At 43.2% G+C, this 22236-nt stretch overlaps 2 protein-coding genes across 5 annotated transcripts in view; one reads left to right on the top strand and one right to left on the bottom strand.

Moving 5' to 3' along the window:
* Positions 1–5119: 5119 nt before the first annotated feature.
* LOC104067238 (poly(U)-specific endoribonuclease-A) lies at positions 5120–17084 on the top strand. The gene is made up of 7 exons (XM_009569953.2): positions 5120–5444; positions 10104–10203; positions 14041–14152; positions 15342–15463; positions 15548–15660; positions 16262–16415; positions 16827–17084. Exons 1-7 carry the CDS (start codon positions 5434–5436, stop codon positions 17082–17084), a joined length of 870 nt encoding a protein of 289 aa, XP_009568248.2. The 5' UTR covers positions 5120–5433.
* Positions 17085–17197: 113 nt separating this feature from the next.
* Positions 17198–22236, bottom strand: part of LOC104067406 (alpha 1,4-galactosyltransferase (P blood group)) — a 29852-nt gene continuing 24813 nt past the window's right edge. For 2 of the 4 annotated variants that reach the window (XM_054060150.1, XM_054060144.1), the window contains 2 exons: positions 22133–22234; positions 17201–19820 (listed from right to left, as the gene is read on the bottom strand). In XM_054060150.1, the coding sequence (XP_053916125.1) occupies positions 18684–19766 (1083 nt within the window). In that variant the 5' untranslated portion in view covers positions 19767–19820; positions 22133–22234 and the 3' untranslated portion in view covers positions 17201–18683. Of the gene's footprint in view, positions 19821–22132; positions 22235–22236 lie in introns of all 4 variants that reach the window. The other 2 variants (XM_054060158.1, XM_054060163.1) reach the window with 2 other exon arrangements.

Here is a 22236-nt window from a genome sequence, read left to right as displayed (position 1 = left end):
AGAAGGACTTGGGGGTGCTGGTTGATGAGAAGCTGGAAACGAGCCGGCAGCGTCCGCTCGCAGCCCAGAAGGCCAAATGTGTCCTGGGCTGCATCTAAATAAGCGTGGCCAGCAGGGCGAAGGAGGTGATTCTGCCCCTCTGTTTCTCTCTTATGAGACCCCATCTGGAGCGTTGTGTCCAGTTCTGGAATCCTCAGCATAAGAAGGATGTGGAGCTGTTGGAATGGGTCCAGAGGAAGGCTACAAAGATGATCAGAGGGCAGGAGCACCTCCCATATGAGGACAGGCTCAGAGAGTTGGGGTTGTTCAGCCTGGAGAAGAGAAGGCTCTGAGGAGACACTATAGTGACCTTCCAGTACCTGAAGGGGCTACAGAAAAGCTGGGGAGGACTTTTTACAAAGGCTTGTAGTGATACTACTAGGGGCAATGGCTATAAATTGGAGAGGGGCAGATTTAGACTAGACATTAGGAAGAATTTATTCACCATAAGAGTGGTGAGGCACTGGCGCAGGTTGCCCAGGGAAGACGTGGATGTCCCATCCTGGAGGTGTTCAAGGCCAGGCTGGATGGTGCCTTGGGCAGCCTGATCCAGTGGGAGGTGTCCCTGCCCATAGTAGGGGGGTTGGAACTAGATGATCTTTAAGCTCCCTTCCAACCTAAACTAGTCTATGAGTCTATGATTCTAGGATTATTATATAAAATAAAGAATAATAGAATGGTTTGGGTTGAAAGGGACCTTAAAGATCATCCAGTTCCGACTCCCCTGCAAGGAGCAGGGACATGTTCCAATGGATCGGGTTGCTCAAAGCCTCATCCAACTTGGCCTTGGGAGTGGGGCATCCACTAGGCAACCTGCTCCAGTGCCTCACCACCTTCACAGTAAAAAGTTCTTTCCTAATATCTACTCTAAATCTCCCTTTTCTCAGCTTAAAACCATTCCACTTCATCCTGTCCCTGCACTCCCTGGTAAAAAGCCTCTCCCCCGCTTTCCTGTAGCCTATTTTCTGTACCGGAAGACCGCTATAAGATCTCCCCAGAGCCTTCTCTAGGCTGAATTTCTCAAGCCTTAACTTCCCCCGCTTGTCCTGCTTCAGAGCCAGAACATGTGCACAGCCTGGAGTAAAGAGAAAAGTGTCGAATGCCAGGACACCCAGCGCTGGCGTTTCTGAATCCTTCTGTCAATCTACTCCATCTCATCTAGGCCAGTGATGGCAAACAGCCTGATTCATTAATGGTGATGTTTATCTGACAAGCACAAGAACTGAGCTGTGTCACAAGAATGTTTTGTCCAGACTGCCCAAAATTTTGGTTTACATCAGTGTGTACCAACAAGCACATGCATATGTGTGTCTGTGATGAATATGAAATGCTTCAGGGCGCTTGAATTAATATGTCCTAACTTGTAGTAAGCAGGCCTTGATGATTCCTCGACACAGTTTCTCCTTACAAAATCAAGGAAGGTGTATGCTTGACAGTTCTATTATTAAGATTAAAAAAAAAAAAAAAAAAAAAAAACAGTAAAAAATTTCCTCCTTTAGCCCCTCAGCGTACACACGGGTGTGAGCCACCTGTGTCCCCAAGCACTTGTTTTCATAGAATCATGGAATCACTAGGTTGGAAAGCACCCACTGGGTCATCGAGACCAACCATTCCTAACAATCCCTAAACCATGCCCCTCAGCACCTCATCCACCCATCCCTTAAACACCTCCAGGGAAGGTGACTCAACCACCTCCCTGGGCAGCCTGTTCCAGTGCCCAATGACCCTTTCCATGAAAAATTTTTTCCTGATGTCCAGCCTGAACCTCCCCTGGCAGAGCTTGAGGCCATTCCTCCTTGTCCTGTCCCCTGTCACTTGGGAGAAGAGGCCAGCACCCTCCTCTCTACAACCTCCTTTCAGGTAGTTGTAGAAAGCAATAGGGTCTCCCCTCGGCCTCCTCTTCTCCAGGCTAAACAAACCCAGTTCCCTCAGCTGCTCCTCATAAAACTTGTTCTCCAGCCCCTTCACCAGCTTCGTTGCTGTTCTCTGAATATGCTCCAGAGCCTCAACATCCTTCTTGTGGTGACGGGCCCAGAACTGAACACAGTACTCAAGGTGCGGACTCACCAGTGTCAAGTACAGAGGGAGAATAACCTCCCTGGACCTGCTGGTCACGCCGTTTCTGATACAAGCCAAGATGCCACTGGCCTTCTTGGCCACCTGGGCACACTGCTGGCTCATGTTCAGTCGGCTGTCAATCAACACCCCCAGGTCCTTCTCCTCTAGGCAGCTTTCTAGCCAGACTTCTCCTAGTTTGTAGCACGGCATAGGGTTGTTGTGACCCAAGTGCAGGACCCGGCATTTGGTCTTGTTAAACTTCATGCCATTGGTCTCTGCCCAGCTGTCCAGCATGTTCAGATCCCTTTGCAGAGCATCCCTACCCTCCATCAGATCCATGCTTCCACCCAGCCTCTGGGTTTGTTCTCTGTGCAGGCAGCTAACCTGACTGTGATAACATGCATAACTATGGCTTACCTATCAAGCCTGGAATTAGCACTATTAAATAAAGGCAGGTCAACAGGCCACACTAAAGGCAAGCAGGTCATGTCACTGCAAGAATAGAGTTATTTATACCTGGCATTTCCATGCCAAAACCATGTCTGGCTGTGTAACTCTTTCTTACTTTTCATTTTGAGGACTGCTGCTACACCAGAAAATCCCAAGTGCACTGAGGGATTGTAACATCATTGGCTGGAGAAAAGAAGGACTTCAGGATGGAGAAGCTGAGGCTTGGGAAACTGGGGAGATAACTAAGAGACAGGCTATGCACAGGGACCAAAGAGCCTGGCGGGAGACAGTCTGTCAGGTAAGGCTCCAGCTTGAGAATTAACGCGTACAGAAGGGTGGAGACCTCAATGTCCCCACTCCCTGCTCTCAGTGAGCCCCAAATGGGATAGGTTCCCACTGACTAGCTCAGACCGTATCTCCACTGCTTTTCAGTGTTGGTCAGCTTGTGGAGAGTTGGCGGCAATAGCCAAAGACTCCATGGAAATGTCCAGTAAACTCATTTTTCAGAAACTTTCCTCTTCCCTTTATTCATGCACAAAAGGTGAACCAAAAGCATATTCTGGCTTCTCTGGGGAAAGAACTGAGCCTGCTGTAGATCTGCACAATGTTCTCGCTGCCAGCTTTTTTGAGTGAGCCTGTCCAGCGCTTTGTGCACATGTGAGCCCTGGCTGCTTTGGTATAGAAGTCTTTAAAACACAATGCTTTTTGTTCACCCTTTCTAGATCCACCAAAGAGGTTTAATTTAGCTCTGCAGGAGCCCTTTCACTCTTTAGGTGACGAATCAGCACTTATCCACCGGCCAGCTTGGTTAGAAAAGCAAAATACTGAGGGCAGAAACACACAAAGCTGCCTGCGTGCTTCAGAATCATATCTTATTCACAGGGTTTCTTTGATAGTGGGAAAGGGCAGCATCTGATGCTTGAGGTGGCAGTTCTGTTTGGCACAGTGTCTTCTGGAAGTCTATTGCCCCATTCCTTTGGAAATCTTGTTCACATGCAAGTGAGACAGAGCCAAATCCCTTGTGCCAGAAAAGAGGAACAGAGAACAGGGAGAGCCTGACCACAGCTCCTGCGCAACAAATGTACACTGCCCTGTGCAATGGGTTTGACAAAGCATTGCCTGACCCCTTCACTAGAGAAAGACAACCCATAGTGCTAGCAAGACCACTCTCTGAACACTCAGGTTTTCTTACTGCCTGCATTAGACCTGGGAACAACCCAGATTCTGTGCTGATCTCATTTGCCTTCAAGCAGTGCTCCATTTCTGTTGGCAAATGCATCCATTTACACTCTTCGGGATCTTTAAGTTTTTCTTAGCTCAGCAGCTTAATCATAGGACAGAAGTTTTATAATAGGTTTAAGTACATGTTTGGTTATGAAATAGCTAGCAATGCTACGGATCTGACCTGTAATTTTATTAAAGATCAACTTAAACCTGCTGCCTCCAGTGATGATGGTGCTTCTAAATGGAAATTCCCTGGGCTCCCAACTGGGCTCTTTCTACTGAAGTGAATAAGAGTTGCAACTTTGTTATGAACAGAATATACCCACTGGCTTTTGTATTTTAAATGAAAGCCTAGGAAAAGACTTCCTACATTCAGTTGATAAACAGAAGCACTGTATTCTTGTGATTTTTTTTGCTTACCCAGAATTGCAATAAATAGTAACAAAAAGTGGTATAGAAAAAAAAAATCTGTTAAGGATATTAAATTTTAAGATATATTGAGTTCTCCACCAGTGTCAGAAGGAAGCTTCACTTTTATGTGATCTAGCTGCATGTCCTGTCCCCTATGCAGTTCTAAGTGGCAAGCATCCTCATTGCCTGTAGCCTTATGTGGCTCTAATATGATTCTGTGAAAGGGTACATGGACCAGAGGTGCAGAACCTTTTGTATAAATAGAAGCCTAGCATCAAAACATTTTGACTTCTGTATGTATACAGTTTATACCTAAAGCTATGTTTTTCAGGAATTCATTATTATGAAGAAGAAAAATTTAAAAGTATCAATCAAACTAAAATAAGCTTTAAACCAGCTGAAGGTAAAGCCACATAATGAATGCATGCTTCCCAGGGCAGGCACTGGAGTGGGAACTTGTACTTACTGGCATCTGCCACCACTTACTTCCAGTGGTAGATGCGAAGCATTGCCTTTGTAAAACATTTCCTGGTTATAATGCCTTCTAATATTTACAAGGTTGCAACTAGCTATTTCAGCTGTAAATAGAGAAGCATACATTGGATTTGGTTTTTTTCTTCCCCACCTATAATATTTTTGATCCCTTATCTATTAGCATCTTTCCTTCTATTGTCAAGTAATAACTGCATCTAGAACAGCAAGACTTGAATGGCCTGTCCATCTCAGTCAAGGCTTTCAGACTTGAAGAGCTTATTTCTAGGACCAAAATTCATGCAGAGATCTAAAATTTGTTAACATAGCTCCAGAAGCAATGATGTGACTCATATCTGAAGTTCATACAAGGATCTCGTGTTTGTATCTGAAAACCCAGGTGTGAGAAGGTGTCGGTCACACTACATCTCTTTGCCGTCACCTTCTGTATTCCCTGACATACTGATTGTCTACCGTGATAAGGCAAAGCAGGAGCCTGGTAGAGGTGGCTCTGACTTCCTGGTCTAAGCATGCCTGTGCTGAGGGAGGGGTGAGACGTGGCACTGTCCTTACTCTTCACATCTTCTTGTGGTGTTTAGCACCTCCTTCCTCTCCCTTGCCTTCCTGAGCTGCCTGTCAGTCTGAGTGACAGTCCTCAGGGGACAAGAGGAGTATAAGAGGGAGAGAGCTCCATGCCTTGGACTACCAGAAGGATTTCTGAACTTCAGGTTGGATTTTCCCTCGTCAGTGTATTTGCTAAGTGAGAAACTTCATCCTGGCATGGCTAATGGGTAAGAGGAAATCATACTCATTTTTCTTTAAAACAAAGGGCAGTGGGGATGGAATATATTCATCTAGGAGACATATAAAAGGAAGTTATGTGAAATGGAGCACTGCAGTAACCCTGCTTCCTGTTTCTGTTCCGTTCTACTAACTCGCCTCAGCATAAAAAGTTGGTGAGACAACAGAATCATGAGGTTTGGGTTTTTTAGCTAAAAAAGGTGATTAGAACAGTTCAGATTTTGCTTAAACAGAGCTGATAACATAGAATTCATTCTCCAAACATCATCTGCCCATCCAGGACCTTGTCAGAGTGTTTCCGAGTTTCTGTTTGTCTCTTATCAATGCATTTTCCTTTCCACCTACTAAGCCTTATTTATCCTTTAGTATTTCAAACCCCAATTTTAAACTAAGAAAAACATCACTGCAATCAAGTGAAAGACATACATACTGGCATAAGAGGAATATTGAGAGAATTGCTTGTATCTTCTATTAACCACGCAAGCTGATGCATGTCTTTCACAACATTTGAACCATTTTTTTTTTAAATTATTGGAAACTCCTTGTAAATTGCTGCTCACCAGGCTTTCCAAATGCTTTTCTTCTCTATGCCAAGATTATAATAGAGTCATAGAATGGTTTGGATTGGAAGGGACCCTAAAGATCAACCAGTTCCAATTCGCCTGCCATGGGCAGGGGATTAAAGGCTTTCTAAAAAACTAGATGTTGTTCAAAGGATCTCTGAAGGCAGATTTACTTTAGATGATGTTCAATCAAACCTTCTTTACAGGGCTCCATGTGATCTATTTGCAAGGCATGTTTTTCTTGCTTTGACACTGTTGACTTGCTCACATGATTCACTACTGACCCTTTAATTCCCTTCATGTCTTGAGTCATTTCTGATTTATAGCAATAAATTAGGGTGTTGTTTTGGGTAGAATGAAAATTTCATACAAGAAAATCACTTTGAAAAAAAACCTGGCATACCATGTGGTTGTTTCACTTAAAACCTATTGTAAATTGGAGATGTTAGACTTTTTTTTTTGCTTTAGCTACACTGCTGGTGCATCGGAGTCACAATTGCAAAGTCTCCCCCAGAAGTTGCCTCAGCTCTTGCATATTAAGTGTTCTTGTAATTGGGGTGTTGCTTTGCACACATAAGCACATCCAAGCAAGACTCCAACTGGACAAAATCCAGTTGCCTAGACTTCTTGCACACAAATAATTTATTCTAACTCCTGAGAGATTTCACCATAGGGAAAGGTTGAGAATTAATGATAAAAATCTCTGGTTTGCGTCATATATGCAATCATGTTGAGAACCAGAGAGTAAATATGCAATACCCTTTTTCAGGAAAACCTTACCTGAATGCTGTGTATCATGGATTTGCATGAAGGTGTTGGGCTGCTTCCCTTTGAAGTTGTCTCATACGTGTAAGCTAAGCTTATGGACCCTTTTTAAAAAAATACTTTCCAGAAAGAGTTTTTACAAGATGACTGTTTAAGTTGCTAAGCAAATTCTTTGCTTTGGCAGGAATATATATTTATTATTCTTATTCTAATCTTCCATTACAATGTGTTCAGGTGCTGTGCTCTGTTTGGAAAATAAAGGGACAAGCAAAAGGAGTGGAAAAGTCGACCATGATATTAGGGTAGCACTTAGCAGAGAAAAAGGAGAGAAAGTGCTTCTATTTTATAAAATTAAGTGATACTAGAGTTTTGGGACATGTTTTCTGAATGCAGGGATACATTTAGTAGAAGTATATTTATTAAATAAATATGAGGTTTGAAATCTATAAGTACTTTTGCTGTAACCCTCTCCTGAGCAGACATCTTGAACTTGCCTCCATGAGCTCATGCAATACAGCATTTCTATAGGAGGAGAAATCAAACAGAGCACTACAGTTCTTTATAAACTCAGGACAAATTTGCCAAGAACAAGCCGTAGGTATTGAAGGGATAACAGATTTTCTGTGTATGGGAATTCTACCAAAATACATACATACTAGAATATATGTGTATGAAATACTGCATATATAGAACAAAAGAGTTTAAGAAACCACCTGACAACCCCCTAATATTTCACGTACCTTGATGTTCAACAGACAGCAGGTTTCTGTCCACCACTGGTAGTTACTTCCAAAGTAAAAACTGTATTAAACTTAATGTGGTGGTACTGAAACAGATGGGATAAGCTGATGCAGGAGTAAACAGCAGGAAGGCCCAGAACCCAGGAGAAAAGTGATCCAATAAAATTAGGTCAGTCCAAGGTAACGTGAATGTAGTTGGTGTTTGAAGTTTGGAAAACATCTCCGGTAATGTTCTGTGAACTTGCTGATCCTGTTCTTGGGAATTCAGCTGAGCTGGTGAGATGAACAATTTTCTGTTTAGTGTTGGTGTGTAAGGTCTTCTGAGAAGGAATTGCTCTTATTAAGATTCTAGAAATAATGTGGAGGTATAGCTGAAAAGAAATAAAAATGGTGCTGTTGGTGGCTTCTGTGATATGCCGTGAGGCTGACTCCCTGTGAAGCTATGCAGGTGCCTCATTTGGACTCCACAGTCAGTATTGATAATGTGATGCCACAAGCTGCACTTCTGCTGTATAAGCAGAGTCTGTGGTTTGGACAAGGGCTGAATATAGCTCCTCTGTTACAGCCTCCTTCTGCTTCGCTGTAAGATCCATGCAAGTTCAAAATGCAAATGGCATTGTAGATTTCCCATCAAAGATGATCTCAAAAGTATCACAGAGCCTGAGTGAAAATGGGCTGAGTGCCTCCAGCCTAGCTGAGGTACGTGATGGTTCAGATTCCCAGCTGCAGGCAGATTAAGGTGTGGCAGCCAAAATAGTTACAGTTGCCTGCCCTACCCTTCTGTAATAAAATAATGCTGAGTACAATATAAATATCATTTATGTTCTTTATGCTCCTCAGCTGATGCAGCTTATCCTCTGGTGCATTAATATGAACTGGCTACTTTTGGCTCTAACTCAGAGATATGAATTCCTTTGGGCAACAAGTTCTCAAGGAGTTAAGCAGAGATTGCTTACGCTTTTCACTATTTTAATCTTAGGCTATAGGAATGCCATCCCACAGTTACACAAACAGACAGTTCTGGAGTAAAAGAATTGTTCAATAACGTGGGGGAAAAAAAGTCTCAGTACTCTAGGCACAGGGTGTACCTTTCTGTTTCTTTCCATAAGGAGTGTAGACCAGCACTTTCTGAGCCAGCCACGAAGTGCAGTACAGGACAGGAGAAGGCACATAAAATCTTGCTGTACTTCTTCTTGACTATTCTTCCACTACTTGATTAATGCCCTCTTTTCTGCTATGTCTTCTGTTCCCTCTCTGCCAACAATGGAGCAGATACCTGCCTGACTCACTTTTTGCTCCTCCTGGCTCTTAAGCTGCCTCACATCAAGATCGCCTTGCCAGACTATTTGTTTGCTCTTTCTGCTAGAAGGCATGGAATTCGCCCCTGGCTGGAGGATGCAGCAAGTATCTCCATCCTGTTCAGAACAGAAGGAGAAGACCCAGCAGGAACCGGTCAGGAGGTTCAGAAGGTGTCTTGGTCCTATCTGGGAGAAGCAGTTGTTAAAATCATGGCAAGCTGCTCAAATGGCTATTTGAAAGAAATCCCCATTGACAAATTGACCCATCTCTGCGTATTTTTTTCTTTCCTTGAGAACATCTGCTTTGTAGGAGAAAGTCAAAATTACCAAATGGTTCCTCTCTGGGCTTTGATGCCTGTGCTGGCTTGTAACTGATTAATTCAGCTATCAGTCGTGTGAAGATTAATCCACTTCTCTTTCTTCTTCACTCTAGTCTTTTTGTTGATCTGGAGTGTTAGTGTAGACATAATGCCCTTGGAACTGGAGCTACCTTTGGGCAGTTCATCATAATAACAACTGTTCCTAAATTTTGTGGATGGATGGATGGATGGATGGATGGATGGATGGATGGATGGATTTTTGAAACAATACACTATTATGCAGGACAAAATTCCACTGAAATGAGGAAAGGACCAGCTTGCATAGGTTTGTATGTGCATCAGACATCAGTGGATGAGAGAGTTTTACTGTATGCAGACCATGTGAGTCTCAGTCATCCTTCATCATGCTAACTTTATGCTATGCTAACCACAGATCTGGGCAAAGGGAAGCCTCTCTAGTGTGGAGTCTTGTGGGAAAAAAGGTAGGAAGGCTGTATATACAATTGCTGCTAGAAAAGCATCATTGAGAGAATTCTTTGCTGCCTTTTCTCTTGTGTGGACTTACTTTGTGCTGATAACAATCTGCTGTTTGGCTCTGGTTTGTGCATAGAATCTTCCTAAATGAAATGGCCTTTTTTTTTTTTTTTTTTTTAATCGCAGTGCATGGTAAACTGCAGGAATTCTTAACAAGAACTTTGTAAAAATATATTCTAAAATATTCTAAAATAACTTCAGGGAAATCTCAAGTTTCCTTACAGATTACCTGCATTCTTTAGTTATAAACATGAACTGTAAGCTCTATGGTTCTTAGAGCAGCACTGGCAGCAAAGTGTGGGGAGAAATCTTTCCTGATGACAAGCGAGTATCCAGAACATAGAGTAACATCAGAAGATTCTAGAAGTGACCTGCAGAAATAACAGCACATGTATTTCTTAACGTGTATTTCTCTGGATTTCTTGACAGGAAGGCCTTCAATCATGAACTTTCTAAACTTTTCAGTGAGATGTGGAATATGGATGTTAACCGCCTTATGCCTGGGAAGGACTACACAATTGATTTGCAGGTAACCAATTGCTAAGTCACATGAAGATTAAGAGCAGTATTGGTACTGTAGGAAAAGGTATCTGCAAAACTGCCTTTTGCTAAAACAGTTGCCTATGCTTCATCATTTCCACTAATGGCATAGTCAGAACATCCTAATCGTGACAAATCACTTAGAAGAGGGAACAGTAAGGAGTACACATTAATGGTCCACACTGACCGGACGTTGGTTACAAGTGGACTCTCTCAGGTGTCTGTCTTGGGTCATATAACATTTAATATCTTTATCAATGGCCTGGAGGAAGAGATGGAGTGCAAGCTTTGCAATTTTGCAGATGACAGCAAACTGTGGTGATGAAGTTGGTATGCACAAGCACGGAGTCTCTCTTCAGCTGGACCTAGGGCAGGCTGGAGGAATAGGCTAAGGAAGGAACATATGAAAGGATAAATGCAACCAGAACAAGATGCCCAGAGAAGCTGTGAACTTTCCATCTCCAGATGTTTCCAAGACCTGACAATGTGATACCCTGAGCAATATGGTCTGAATTCCACGTTGACAATACTTTGAGCAGGACTAGAGATGTCCTAAGATCCCCTCAACCCTAGATGTTTCTCTGTTGTATATGACTGCTTGTGTGTATGGTCTGGGTGACTTACAGTGATGGAGAAGGGGAGATCTAAGTCATTCTTGGGGAAATAAATGAGGAATTTGACTAATTTTTCAGTCTCCCCCAGAGAGTGTGTAGTAGCACAGAAATGGGTGTGAGGAGGCTTTCAGGGTTGCTGTTACCAGCGTCAGGGAACTCTGAGAGAGAAGTGGGTATCAAATTTGATGAGAAGCCATTTCATTCCTTGCCAGCTCAGTGTACTGCAAATGTGACCAAGTGTTTTGGCCACAAATTGCTGCAGGCCACCAAATATCCTGTATGCAATTTTGTGCTCACACAAGTCCTCAAACACTTTATTTCAATATTGCTTTATATTATAAGATATATAATATAAGGGGTTTTTATATGGCTTCCCGCAGCCACCTCCTAGAGAAACTGATGCATTACAGTCTAGACAAGTGGTCTGTGTGATGGGTGTGGAACTGGCTGACAAGCTGCACCTGGAGTGTGGTGGTAAACAGCTCCTTTTCAAACTGGAAACCAGTCACAAGTGGGGTTCCCCAGGGATCAATATTGGGCCCAACACTGTAACATTGTTGTCCTGGGTTCAGCTGGGATAGAGTTAATTTTCTTCAGCTTCTCATACTGGCCTGACAACAAGAGGTCAGGGAGTGCATGGGAAGCTGGGAGGGGTCACAGCCAGGACAGCTGACCCAGGCTGCCCAAGGGGTATTTGATACCATATGATATCGTGTTCAATATATAACTGGGAGAGTTCACTGGGTGGGCGGGGATTGCTGCTCATGGATGGGATAGGCATTGTTTTCCAGATAGTGAGCAACTGCACTGTACATTACGTGCTTCATATAGTCTATTATTATTACTATTATTCTCTTCTTTTGCTGTTCTATTAAATTGTCTTTATCCCAACCCATGACTTTTACCTTTTTCTTTCTGGTTCTCCTTCCTGTCTCACCAGAGGGGGGAAAGGAGTGAGCGAGCAGCCATGTGGTACTTACTTACCAGCTAGGGCTAAAGCATGACAGCTGTTTAATATCTTCATAAGTGATCTGGATGATGTGATCAAGTGTACCCTGATGAATTGTGCTGATGATACCAAACTGAGAGGGAAAGTGGGCACTTTGGAAGGGAGAGCCACCCTTCAGGAAGACCTGGATAGGCTGGAAGAATGGACTAACAAGAACTTTATGGAGTTCAACAGGACAAGTGTTAGAGCTTGCACCTGGGAAAACGTAATCCAAGAGCGGAGCACAGGCTGGGGAGCAGCTCTATTTTAAGGTGCCTGGGGGTACTGGTGGACAACCACCTCAATAGTAGTGAACAGTGTGCTGCTGTGGCAAACAAAGCCAATAGGATGCTGGGTTGCATCAACAAGGGCATCACCAGCAGAAAGAAGTCATCATCCCACTCTACTCAGCACTTGTCAGGCCACACCTGGTATACTGTGTCCCTGGTATTCATAAAAGATGCAGACAAGATGGAGAGGGTCCAGAGAAGGGCCACAAAGATCATAGAATCATAGAATAATTAGGGTTGGAAGGGACCTTAAAGATCATCTAGTTCCAACCCCCTTGCCATGGGCAGGGACATCCCACTAAATCAGGCTGCCCAAGGCACCATCCTACTTGGCCTCGAACACTTCCAGGGATGGGGCATCCACAACTTCCTTGGGCAACCTGTGCCAGTGTCTCACCACTCTCATGGTGAAGAAATTCTTCCTAATGTCTAGTCTAAATCTGCCCCTTTCTCATTCCCCCTCGTCCTATCACCACAAGCATTTATGAATACCCTCTCTCCAGCTTTCCTGTAGGCCCCCTTCAGGTACTGTAAGGTTGCTATAAGATCTCCTCTGAGCCTTCTCTTCTCCAAGATGATCAGTGGACTGGGAAACCTGCCGTATCAGGAAAGACTGAGAGCTCTGGGTTTGTCAAGCCTTGAGAAGAGGCTTAGGGGAGACCTTATCACCATTATCCAAAACTTTGGATACAAAGAAGATCAAGACTCCCTTTTTACAAGGAATCACATAGAAAAGATGAGGGGTAATGGGTACAAGTTTTTCCTGGGGATATTCTGATGGGACACAAAAGGACAATTTTTCACAACGAAAACAATCAGCCTAGGGTAGTGGTAGATTCCTCAACATCGGGTATTTTTAAGATTCAACTGGACAGAGTAGTAGGCCACCTTGTCTAGACTGTGTCTTTGTCAAGAAATGTTGGAGCAGATGATTCTTGAGGTCCCTTATAACCTGGGATTCTGTGATTCTATGAAGATATAATTTTCTGTTGCTGATAAGCTTGAAAAGGAGGTACCTACCTCAGGCCAAAATGTGTGGGGGGAAAACTCCCATATAGGTTCTCCATTTCTCACAATAAGGCTCTACTTACCCCTTGCCCATATTAGCAAAGTGCTACTCATCTTTTATCCTCTTTCCTTGAGAATGCCTTTTTTAGAACAGAAACTTCAAAATTATCAGGAAAGCCTCCTTTCTATTTTGGATGTGCTTATTGGTACCATTGATGCCCTTAAAAGTGGCCAACAAGAAGTCTCTGAAAACTTCAGAGCACCGGGATGCAGCAGTACAAAGCTGCTGGAGCTGCATGGAACTATTGGTAACTTCCTGGCACAAAAGCAATGACTGGGGCTGTGTTCATGAAGTGGGAAAGAGAAAACAAAGGCTGTGCCTGAGGGAGCCTACTTAGGAGTTGGATTGTGTAAGCATTAACTCGGAGGAGAGGAGAATTAGACTGGCTAGCCTGGGAAGTGGGGATTCAGGAAAGAAACAACTCTGCTGTTCTGCATGGCCTCATAAACTATATGCAGTGGATCTATGGGTTACAAATTAACAGAAAAGGAAGGTGCCTAAATCTCCAAATCCTTATTTATTTGTGGTGGGAGGGAGCCTTGGCTCTGCATTACTTCTCTTTATCATTTGTGATGTATATAGCATAGTAGCACAGCTGGTTACTGATCAGAACTGAGCTGTCACATGGGTCATCACGATCATCTCTGAAAATGAGTTAACAGAGAAATTTCAGGCTCTTACAGTGTCAGAAATTAGGTCTTTTTTCTTTAAGCTCTCAGTTCTTCTGCAATGTCTTCTCTTGTTTTGTAGGAAGACCTTTCCTAACAAAGAATTCTGAAAGCATTATGGGGTTTACATTGATTATTGTAAAGGCCTCTAAGAATATATTGCTTCTTTCATTGTTTTACTCTGGTGTTTGTCCTAGGGAAAAGCAGGTGCTGCACAGCAAGGTGACAGTGCTGTCCAGGACAATGCAGCCAGACATCTGTTTCACAATGTAAATGAAGAATGCCTTAAGAGCATAAAAACTTTTGCAAGTGAGATATGTTCTTTTGTTAATGGTGGAAATTACGTCAATCTGTGTTGGGTTTTATGTGTTTGCCTAAAATATAACTTCATATATATTTCAGATGGTGGTGAGGATCATTAGGCTGCATGTCATTTGAAGGTAGTTTTCACAACATTTGCATGGAAGTTGCCTGTAGCTTCAGCCTCAGGAAGAGTGCCTTAGCCAAAATCTGAATTTCTCTGTAGTTCTTCCACTACAAAGAGCAATGGATGAGACTCTTGTCATTGCTCTGATGTTATTCATGTACTTAAAAAGATGCCAAAGTCATCTTTCCTTTTTTGCTCACAGCCCTTTCCAATTGCACTAAGTCCATAGCTACTCCTTGCATTTCTGTTGGGGGCCATACTTCGAGCATATCTATAAATGTATGTTTTCTTCTCTGACTTTTCATGTCCTTGGATAGAGTTACATTAAACTGATCAGCCAGCCAGCATAATGGGGAGCACCATTTTCCTCTGTTCCCCCTCCACTCCTCTGTGAGCCATACGGTCCTGTGTTTAGTGAGGGCAGCGCTGGTACTCACTGAAACCTACGCTGAGTTCCTTCAGCTCACTAACCTGGCAGGAAATTACTTAGTTTTTTGACCTGAAGTATTTTTCTATCAGCTTGGTGTGCTGAATCTGCTCCCAGAGTCTTCTGAGTGTAGAGCACAAGTAGATGAAGTGATGGGAAGGAGCAGGTGGCAAAAGGTGTGCAAAGGAGAAAATGAACCCATCCACTCAGTGGCCACATACTCAAGCTCAAGCCAGTTCATGTAGGTTTTATCTACTGAATGAATGCCCACAAAGCCTTCTGCCAGCATAGCTCAAGTTCATAAGCCTATGTTTGTCATTTTGATGGTCAGATATGATTTGTTTTGGTAGGAGGTCATTATTGTTTCAGCACTTGCTTCTATAAAGAAGCTCAGTACCAAGCTGTTTATCTTAAAAGGCAAGTATAGTGGTGTTCTGGCCTGAGTCACATCTAGACCTACACCCAACAGTGGACCTGAGAATGAAACTTCACATCTAAAGGAACGTCTTTCTCTAAGGGCTGTCAAGGCATATTATATGGCATCTTTTTATGATGGCACTCTCTAATGACTGGATCATGGGTATAATTAGATGTATACCCTGTTCATTAGGATGAGCATGCTGAAAGTTTCTCTTTTTCTGCAGCCTTTATTTCCTTGTTGGACAACTATGAAACATCAACTGGTACAGCAGAAGTAGTGACTCCAGAAGAAATAGTTGAAAACAATTGTTTTCTTGATGCTATTTTAGCAACAGAAGTCATGAAAGTGAGTAACACAGATCTTTTTTGGTCACTGAAAACACTGTATTAAAAGCAAATTGTATATATATCTTGGTTTTCTATATTTCAGCTAGCCCATGAATATCTGCTTAAAAAAAAACTAGCAAAGCCAAACCTTGCTGATTTCAAAGATCAGCTCTATGACATCTGGTTCCAGCTCTATGCCAGGAAAGAAGGAGACAGGTATGTTTGATGGATATGGTCCCTGATAATCTCTACACTATTCTGACTTAGGTAAATATAGGCCCGAGTGCCATCTGTTACACACAGAACTGGAAAACAGCCTCTGAATATGGCCTAAGTTAGGTGTTCATTGCTCCCACACAGATCATGTTTAAAGACTTACTGATCAGATACCAGCAGTATTGACCCTTGGGGTACACGACTGGTGAACTGTCTGCAGCTGCACTTTGTGCCCTAATCACAGGCCTTCGACTGCAGACATTCATCTACTTTTCTATTCTCTACTTCATCAGTTTGTCTATGAGGCAGTTATGGGAGACAGGGCCATAGGCCTTGCTGAAATCTGGATAAGCAGCAGTGATGCATCTGTGGCATTTCCTAGCAACCTTCACCATCAAATACAAATTTAGACTTTGTGACTAGATTTAATTGCAAGAATTGTGCAAAGTAAGAAAGAAAACCCAAACAAATTCAAATTAATAAAAATCCTGACAATAACTCAACTTCAGCAAGCTTGTGTCTCTTCTTCCTTTTTACCCCTGCCAATCTGAACTATTTAAACGTTTACAAGACCTATATATTATTCTTTGGTTTATTACAGACCTGATTCTTGTGGATTTGAACATGTTTTTGTTGGAGAAACAAGGCGTGGTAAGCAGATCTTGGGTTTGCACAATTGGGTGCAATTTTACCTTCAGGAAAAGCGCAACCAAATTGACTACAAGGGATACATTGCTCAGAAGAACAAAACCAAGGTAAGAACAACCAGGGCACCTTTGCAAATAAGACCAATAGATCCAGAGAAAGCTGTGGCAATGAATCAAGGCACAACAATTCAATGATAGGCTCAACTGCTTTGACCCTAATTTGCCCAGGTGTATATAAGCAGAAGAAATATTAACATGCCGTCAAGTCCAGCTTCTCTTTTTGCAAAAACTATTTTAGAAAGCAGTGCTGGCATTTAAAGAAACACAAAAGTGTTGAAGCTTATTTGAGATAAATGATCATGTATGCTCCAGAGGATGGGGGAAAAGCTGTGCTCCAGCTATAGCACCCTGGCACAGTAAGGATAACTGAATCTTGCGATGCCCTCAAAAATCCAGAGTCGGAAATTGCATCTGGTCACAGCTGTGTTGGAGATTATTCTCTTTTATTTATGCTTTCAGCCTGACAAAGATGACCAAGTTTTGAGCATACAGTTCAGCTGGAAGGGCTCAGTCAAGCCAGTTGGAAGCACCTTTATTGGTGTCAGCCCAGAATTTGAATTTGCCCTTTATACCATCATTTTCCTGCTGTCTGAAGAAAGAGTTACACGTCAAGCAGTGAAGATAGAGGGATATGAGCTACAAATTGTTGTTTACCGCCATGGGCACCACATTGGAACAGCATATCCAGTACTCCTCAGCACCAGTAGTGAAGATTAGTGTTTACAGTGATGAGGCAACTTCTTTTTTGGTGGTGGTGGGGGCAAAGGGGAGGCGCATACAGAACCAAAGAGCAGAGTAAGTTGAGATAGATATATATATATATATATAAAAAACTAATTTTGAGTAAAAGCTGACAACTTACTCATTTTTGGTCTGCAACAGAGTGTTTAATTGATAGTGTACCATGGTTCAGTGTCTGACAAACTTTGAAACATACTGCTACTCATATTAAAGTCTTACTGCATGATAACACTAATTTTCAGCTGATAATGGAGTTTAGGAAAGGCCATTATTGATACACATATTTCTCTTATTTCTTTGATACTGCTTATCTGAAAGAGCAATAAAAATACATTGCTTACACTTTGACTTCCAGACAGCAACATTGATTTGTCACAAGAAGAACCACAGTGTTTTTTCCTCCTCTCATTGTATCATAGATTAAATTCAAAAGCGTTTTTACAATTATAGTGCCCTAGACACACAGGAAATGTATTCAGATGTGAGAACGGTCATCAGATCAACAGCAGGTCTATCACTGCATTGGCTTTGCCTGTGTTTTCTTGAAGCAACTCTTGGCTTTATCTCACCTAACTTTCGAAGTCCATGCTACAGTCACCTGTGTTCCCATTACAGGCAGTGATGCCTGCAGTCATTTATCTGCTTGTGTAATCTGCATTAAGGTTAGATGAATCACCCATTGACTGGATCCCCAGTGACAGTAATATGATGTCACGGGAGACACTGCTTCTAGTCTTGGACCTGGTCACTGGTCTTTCTGCTGATGTTGACATCTCTGCTGCTATTCTTCCACAATTTATTCAATACTGCAATGAAAAGAAGATAATGCTTTTCCTTATTGTAGCAATGCAGAAACAGGCAAATGCAGGGACCCTTGGAGAGTGTGACAAGGACTGGCTAGATTCCCACAAGAATTTCTTCAACAAAGCAAGAATCTTTACTCACAGTATTAAAACAACTGCTTTTGGCTATTTCTTTTCCCAAAGAGGCCAAGCAAATTCAGCCTCATGCTGTGGAATGTAAAACAGTACACACACACACAAAAAAAATCCTTTGAAATCAAGTAACTTTGGAAAACAAGAAAAACTTTACACTGAGTCAAGCAGGGATTTAACACATTTTCCATTTCTTAAAGCAAATTTCATATACTCCCATATACGACACCAGCCATAAGAATCTTTACCACAGAGAATTAAGCTCCTCTAAACCCTGTCCTGTAACACTGGCTAGCCTTTATTTACACACTTGAAGACATTACAGACAGAAAGCCAAGAGTTCCTATAGCTGTTGATGCTACATGAGAGGCTTTTCAGGCCTGATACAATTGAGAGAACAGCAACAGAGGAGCAACCAAAAGGTGCCCATCAGTTTACCTTTCCCTGCAGTAACAAGGGCTACTGGAGGACAATAGAGTCCAAATTCAGGTCTGGTCTATATTTGAAGCATGTTGCATCTGAGGCAGATACTGGAAATGGAACAAAATCACTGAGCTGTCACATAGAATACCTGCTCCATGGAAGGTGAAAAGCACTCCCTTCAGACTGTGGAACTCCCCTGGAGCCAGGAGCCAACAGGTCACATTACAGGCCTTGACTGCTCCTCGGAGTCATTCTTCACTTTCTCATATGTGGATGGGCAGGACTGAGAATACAGCTGAGCCAGCAAAGCCTGGGATGTGATCTCTAGCCTTGTCCCATGGCTCAGTTTGTTCCATACATGCACTGCGTAGGTGTCCTTAAGGAGTTTGTGGAGCTCTGAGGAGCTGATTGCCTCAAATAACTTCTTCCAGTCCTCCCAGCGAATAGGATAAAAGGCTTCTGGGGAAAGAGCATGCACCCCTTTGCAGCTGATGTTGTGCTGGATATTACTTATGGAGCACCACTTCTTGAAGACACGCGTTAGGAGATGTGGACCCTGGTGCGCCCAGATCCACCCATCGTAGTTCTCCACAAAGTCCTGCATGCAAAGCTGTATGAACTCATGCTTGGGCTTAAAGGATAGAAAGGCTCCGTTCAGTACATCCTGAGACTGCAACCCAAGGGCATTGGTGAGGTTCTTCAAGTTCTTAAGCACAATGAAGTCTGTGTCCAAGTAGATGCCACCAAATTTCCACATGATGGTAATTCTGCTGGCGTCAGACAGGACAGGTAAGAAATAAGGTTCTTTCTGGTGCTCAGACTGTGAGTACCACTTTGCCAGAGGCGTTCCAGAGAAAAGCTCTGGCAAGTCCAGGGGCTGGAATTCCACATTGGGGAAGCAGCTCAGCAAGGAGAAGCCCCAGTGGTTGGGTAAGGAGGCGTTACCATTTGCTAAGCCTTTCATAAGCACCACAACCCTTGTTTCAGGGTGCATCCGAGCCGCTGACTCCACAGAGCATGTGAACAGGTAACTTGGCTTAGTTCGCTCCGAGGTCTCCACAAAAAACACATCCCCTGGAGAAGGAGGGGGCCCACCAGCAGTGGGCAGGGGAAGATGAGGCAAAAGCTCTTCGCACCTTCTTTGTGTAGGCATGCTGTAGAGCTGCCCCTCAGCGTCTTCCCCAGGTCTCCAGTAGAACATGACAGAGGCAAAAAACACAAATGAAATTATGAGGATAAACAGTGCCCCAAGCTTGTGGCTTGGCATCATTGTGGTCAGTTTTGGCCGGCAGCTGAACATCCTGGTCAGCCTCACTCCTGTTGGAATCTGCTCTCCCAAGAGAACTGTCGTGATCTGAAGTGGAGGAAAGAACAAAAAGACACTGACAGGCAAGGTAGGAGACCATAAGCCTCAGGACAATGCCACGGCAGAGCAGAACTCTTCTTCCTACACTTCAGTCATGGCAGCATGCTTAAATTGGGCCTTTTGGTCACTTTAGAAACAGTCTCCTGGCTTTTCTGTATTGTCACAGGGTCTTCAGGTCCCTCATCAGAAACTGCCTGCCATCTTTGGATCCCTCTCTTTCAAAAACTAAATAAGGACATGTCTCTCCTTTTGGTATATCACATACCAAGACTGATCATCAGTTCTGTCCATGTATCTTGTCCATGCAAGCCGTGCTTCCCACTTGCAAAGATATATAGCATTTGACTCACAAGAGGCGGGTGTTTGTGGTGGTGCACAACAAACTCTGAGAACAGTATTAGAGACCTTGTCTATCATTTTCTAGAATTTCTGGTCATTCTGGACATGAGACATTCAAAAAAGCCCTGAGACAAGGAAATAGGAATGCTCCTCGTGAATATTCCTAGAGCTCTGTCAGCCATCATCTTGTAGAACAGCTGCCCTGATGAGAGTTTTTTCTCATGATACATAACCTGTCCTTCCCCCAAACCAAACACAATACTAAAACCCCAGTGCTGTCATCCATTCCTATCAAGAAGCCTCAGACTCCCTGGTTGTTGTACCACCAGTTGCTGCCTTTCAAAATCAACTATCTGTCGCTATATAGAGGCTGGCTCATTTTTCATGGCACAGTAGCATAGCAGAATGGATGGATAGTGGGAGAGGAATTGACACAAGGCAACTTTGGAGCCAGATGCAGACAACAGGACAAGAAATGCACTCGTAAAGAGAGTTTCAAGGCTGCTTCCCAACTCTGCTTCCTTCCTTACTGCTACCTCCTCTGGTAGATGAGGCTGGCTAATCCAACTGTCACCAACTCAGGATGCAAAGGCCATGCTGGCTGTGACCTGCTAAGCTCTGCAAATGGAATCACTTGGTGATGGATATGCAATTCCCCCTCCACCTTACCCTCACTTCCTCTCTTTCTCCTGCAAAAGGGATGGATGGAGAGGAAGATATTATTAGCAAGGAAGCAACAAAAAAGATAAGTCATTTTAGCATTCTCAGCACTAGCAATAGCATTTCTGCCTTTGCTTCCCTTTACAGTGAGGGACAGCAGAACCAGCACCTTCTGGGCCCCACACTCAGGCCTCAAAGGTCAAAGCACAAAAGAACATCAAGCAACAGCGAAGAGGATTGTGGCATTCAGGACAACAGGAATTTAGGATGAGCTCAAGTTGCACTAGGAGAAGTTTAGAATGGATATTAGGAAAAAATTATTCGCTGAAAGGGTTATCAAATATTGGAACAGGCTACCCAGGGAAGTGGTTGATCCTTGGAGTATTTAAAAGTTCTGTAGATGTGGTGCTTAGGGACATGGTTTAGTGGTGGACATGGCAGTGTTAGATTAGGGGTTGGACTTGATGATCTTAAGAGTCTCTTCAGCCTAAATGATTCTATGCTACTAGAGTTTCTCCTGTTTCTCTGCTCTATATTCAAATCCAAATCCCGGTACACCAGAACAGAGAGCTGCAGGAAACAGTAAAAGCTTTAATCAAAGCGCTGTAAACAAACAGACAGGGAACAAGACAAAGAATTCAGCTGGTGCAACCTCTTTTGTTGTTAACCCCTGGTTACTGTGACCGGGTCACATACTAAACTCCCTGTGAAGCCAGAAAATGACTTGGCAGCCACACTCATGGATTTCCAAATGCAACACCATGGAACCACCACTCTCCACTGGGCACTGGGACTTTGAAGACAGAGGAGAAGCAGCCGATACACAAATCGTCAGCTCTGGATTCCCAGAACATTTTCTTCACTTGCAGAGAAGTACCGGCATGTGCTCTGTGTTTTACAGGCAGCGAAAATCCACTCTGCTTTTTGCGTATCTATTTCCCCCTCCCTTCACACTACAGCCTGTTGAATCCTGTAAATCATTTTTATCTTGGTAAACTAGAGAAGAGAAAGCAGGGAGAGGTTTGAGCCTTTGCTGAAGAGAAGGCAGGAAAGCCTAGCTGTAATCTAACAGTGAGCACGCTTCAAGGTTACATGCGTATTTTGAGTAAGAGAAGGAAATTCTACTAGAATCACACTTCAACATATTTAGAAATAAATTTCTGCTTTGTAGCAGATTAGAGGACATTTTAGATACTGCATTAGGCAGTCCACTCATTTCACAAAACAAACACAGGAAATCTAGCTCTCTACCCTCGCTGAAACTGCAAGTCCCACTCACAGAAACTGCAAATACTACTCACCTCTCCCTGCTCTCAAGACACCACAGAAGTCACTGCTCAGCTGGAAAAGAAGTTAGGGTCTCTGAGAGCAACTGTATCTCTAGGGTCTGGCACTTCCTTTTCCT

Source organism: Cuculus canorus, chromosome 1 (assembly GCF_017976375.1).
Source record: "Cuculus canorus isolate bCucCan1 chromosome 1, bCucCan1.pri, whole genome shotgun sequence".
In the NCBI taxonomy this organism is placed as follows: domain Eukaryota; kingdom Metazoa; phylum Chordata; class Aves; order Cuculiformes; family Cuculidae; genus Cuculus; species Cuculus canorus.
This window is presented reverse-complemented; position numbering and strand designations above follow the sequence as displayed.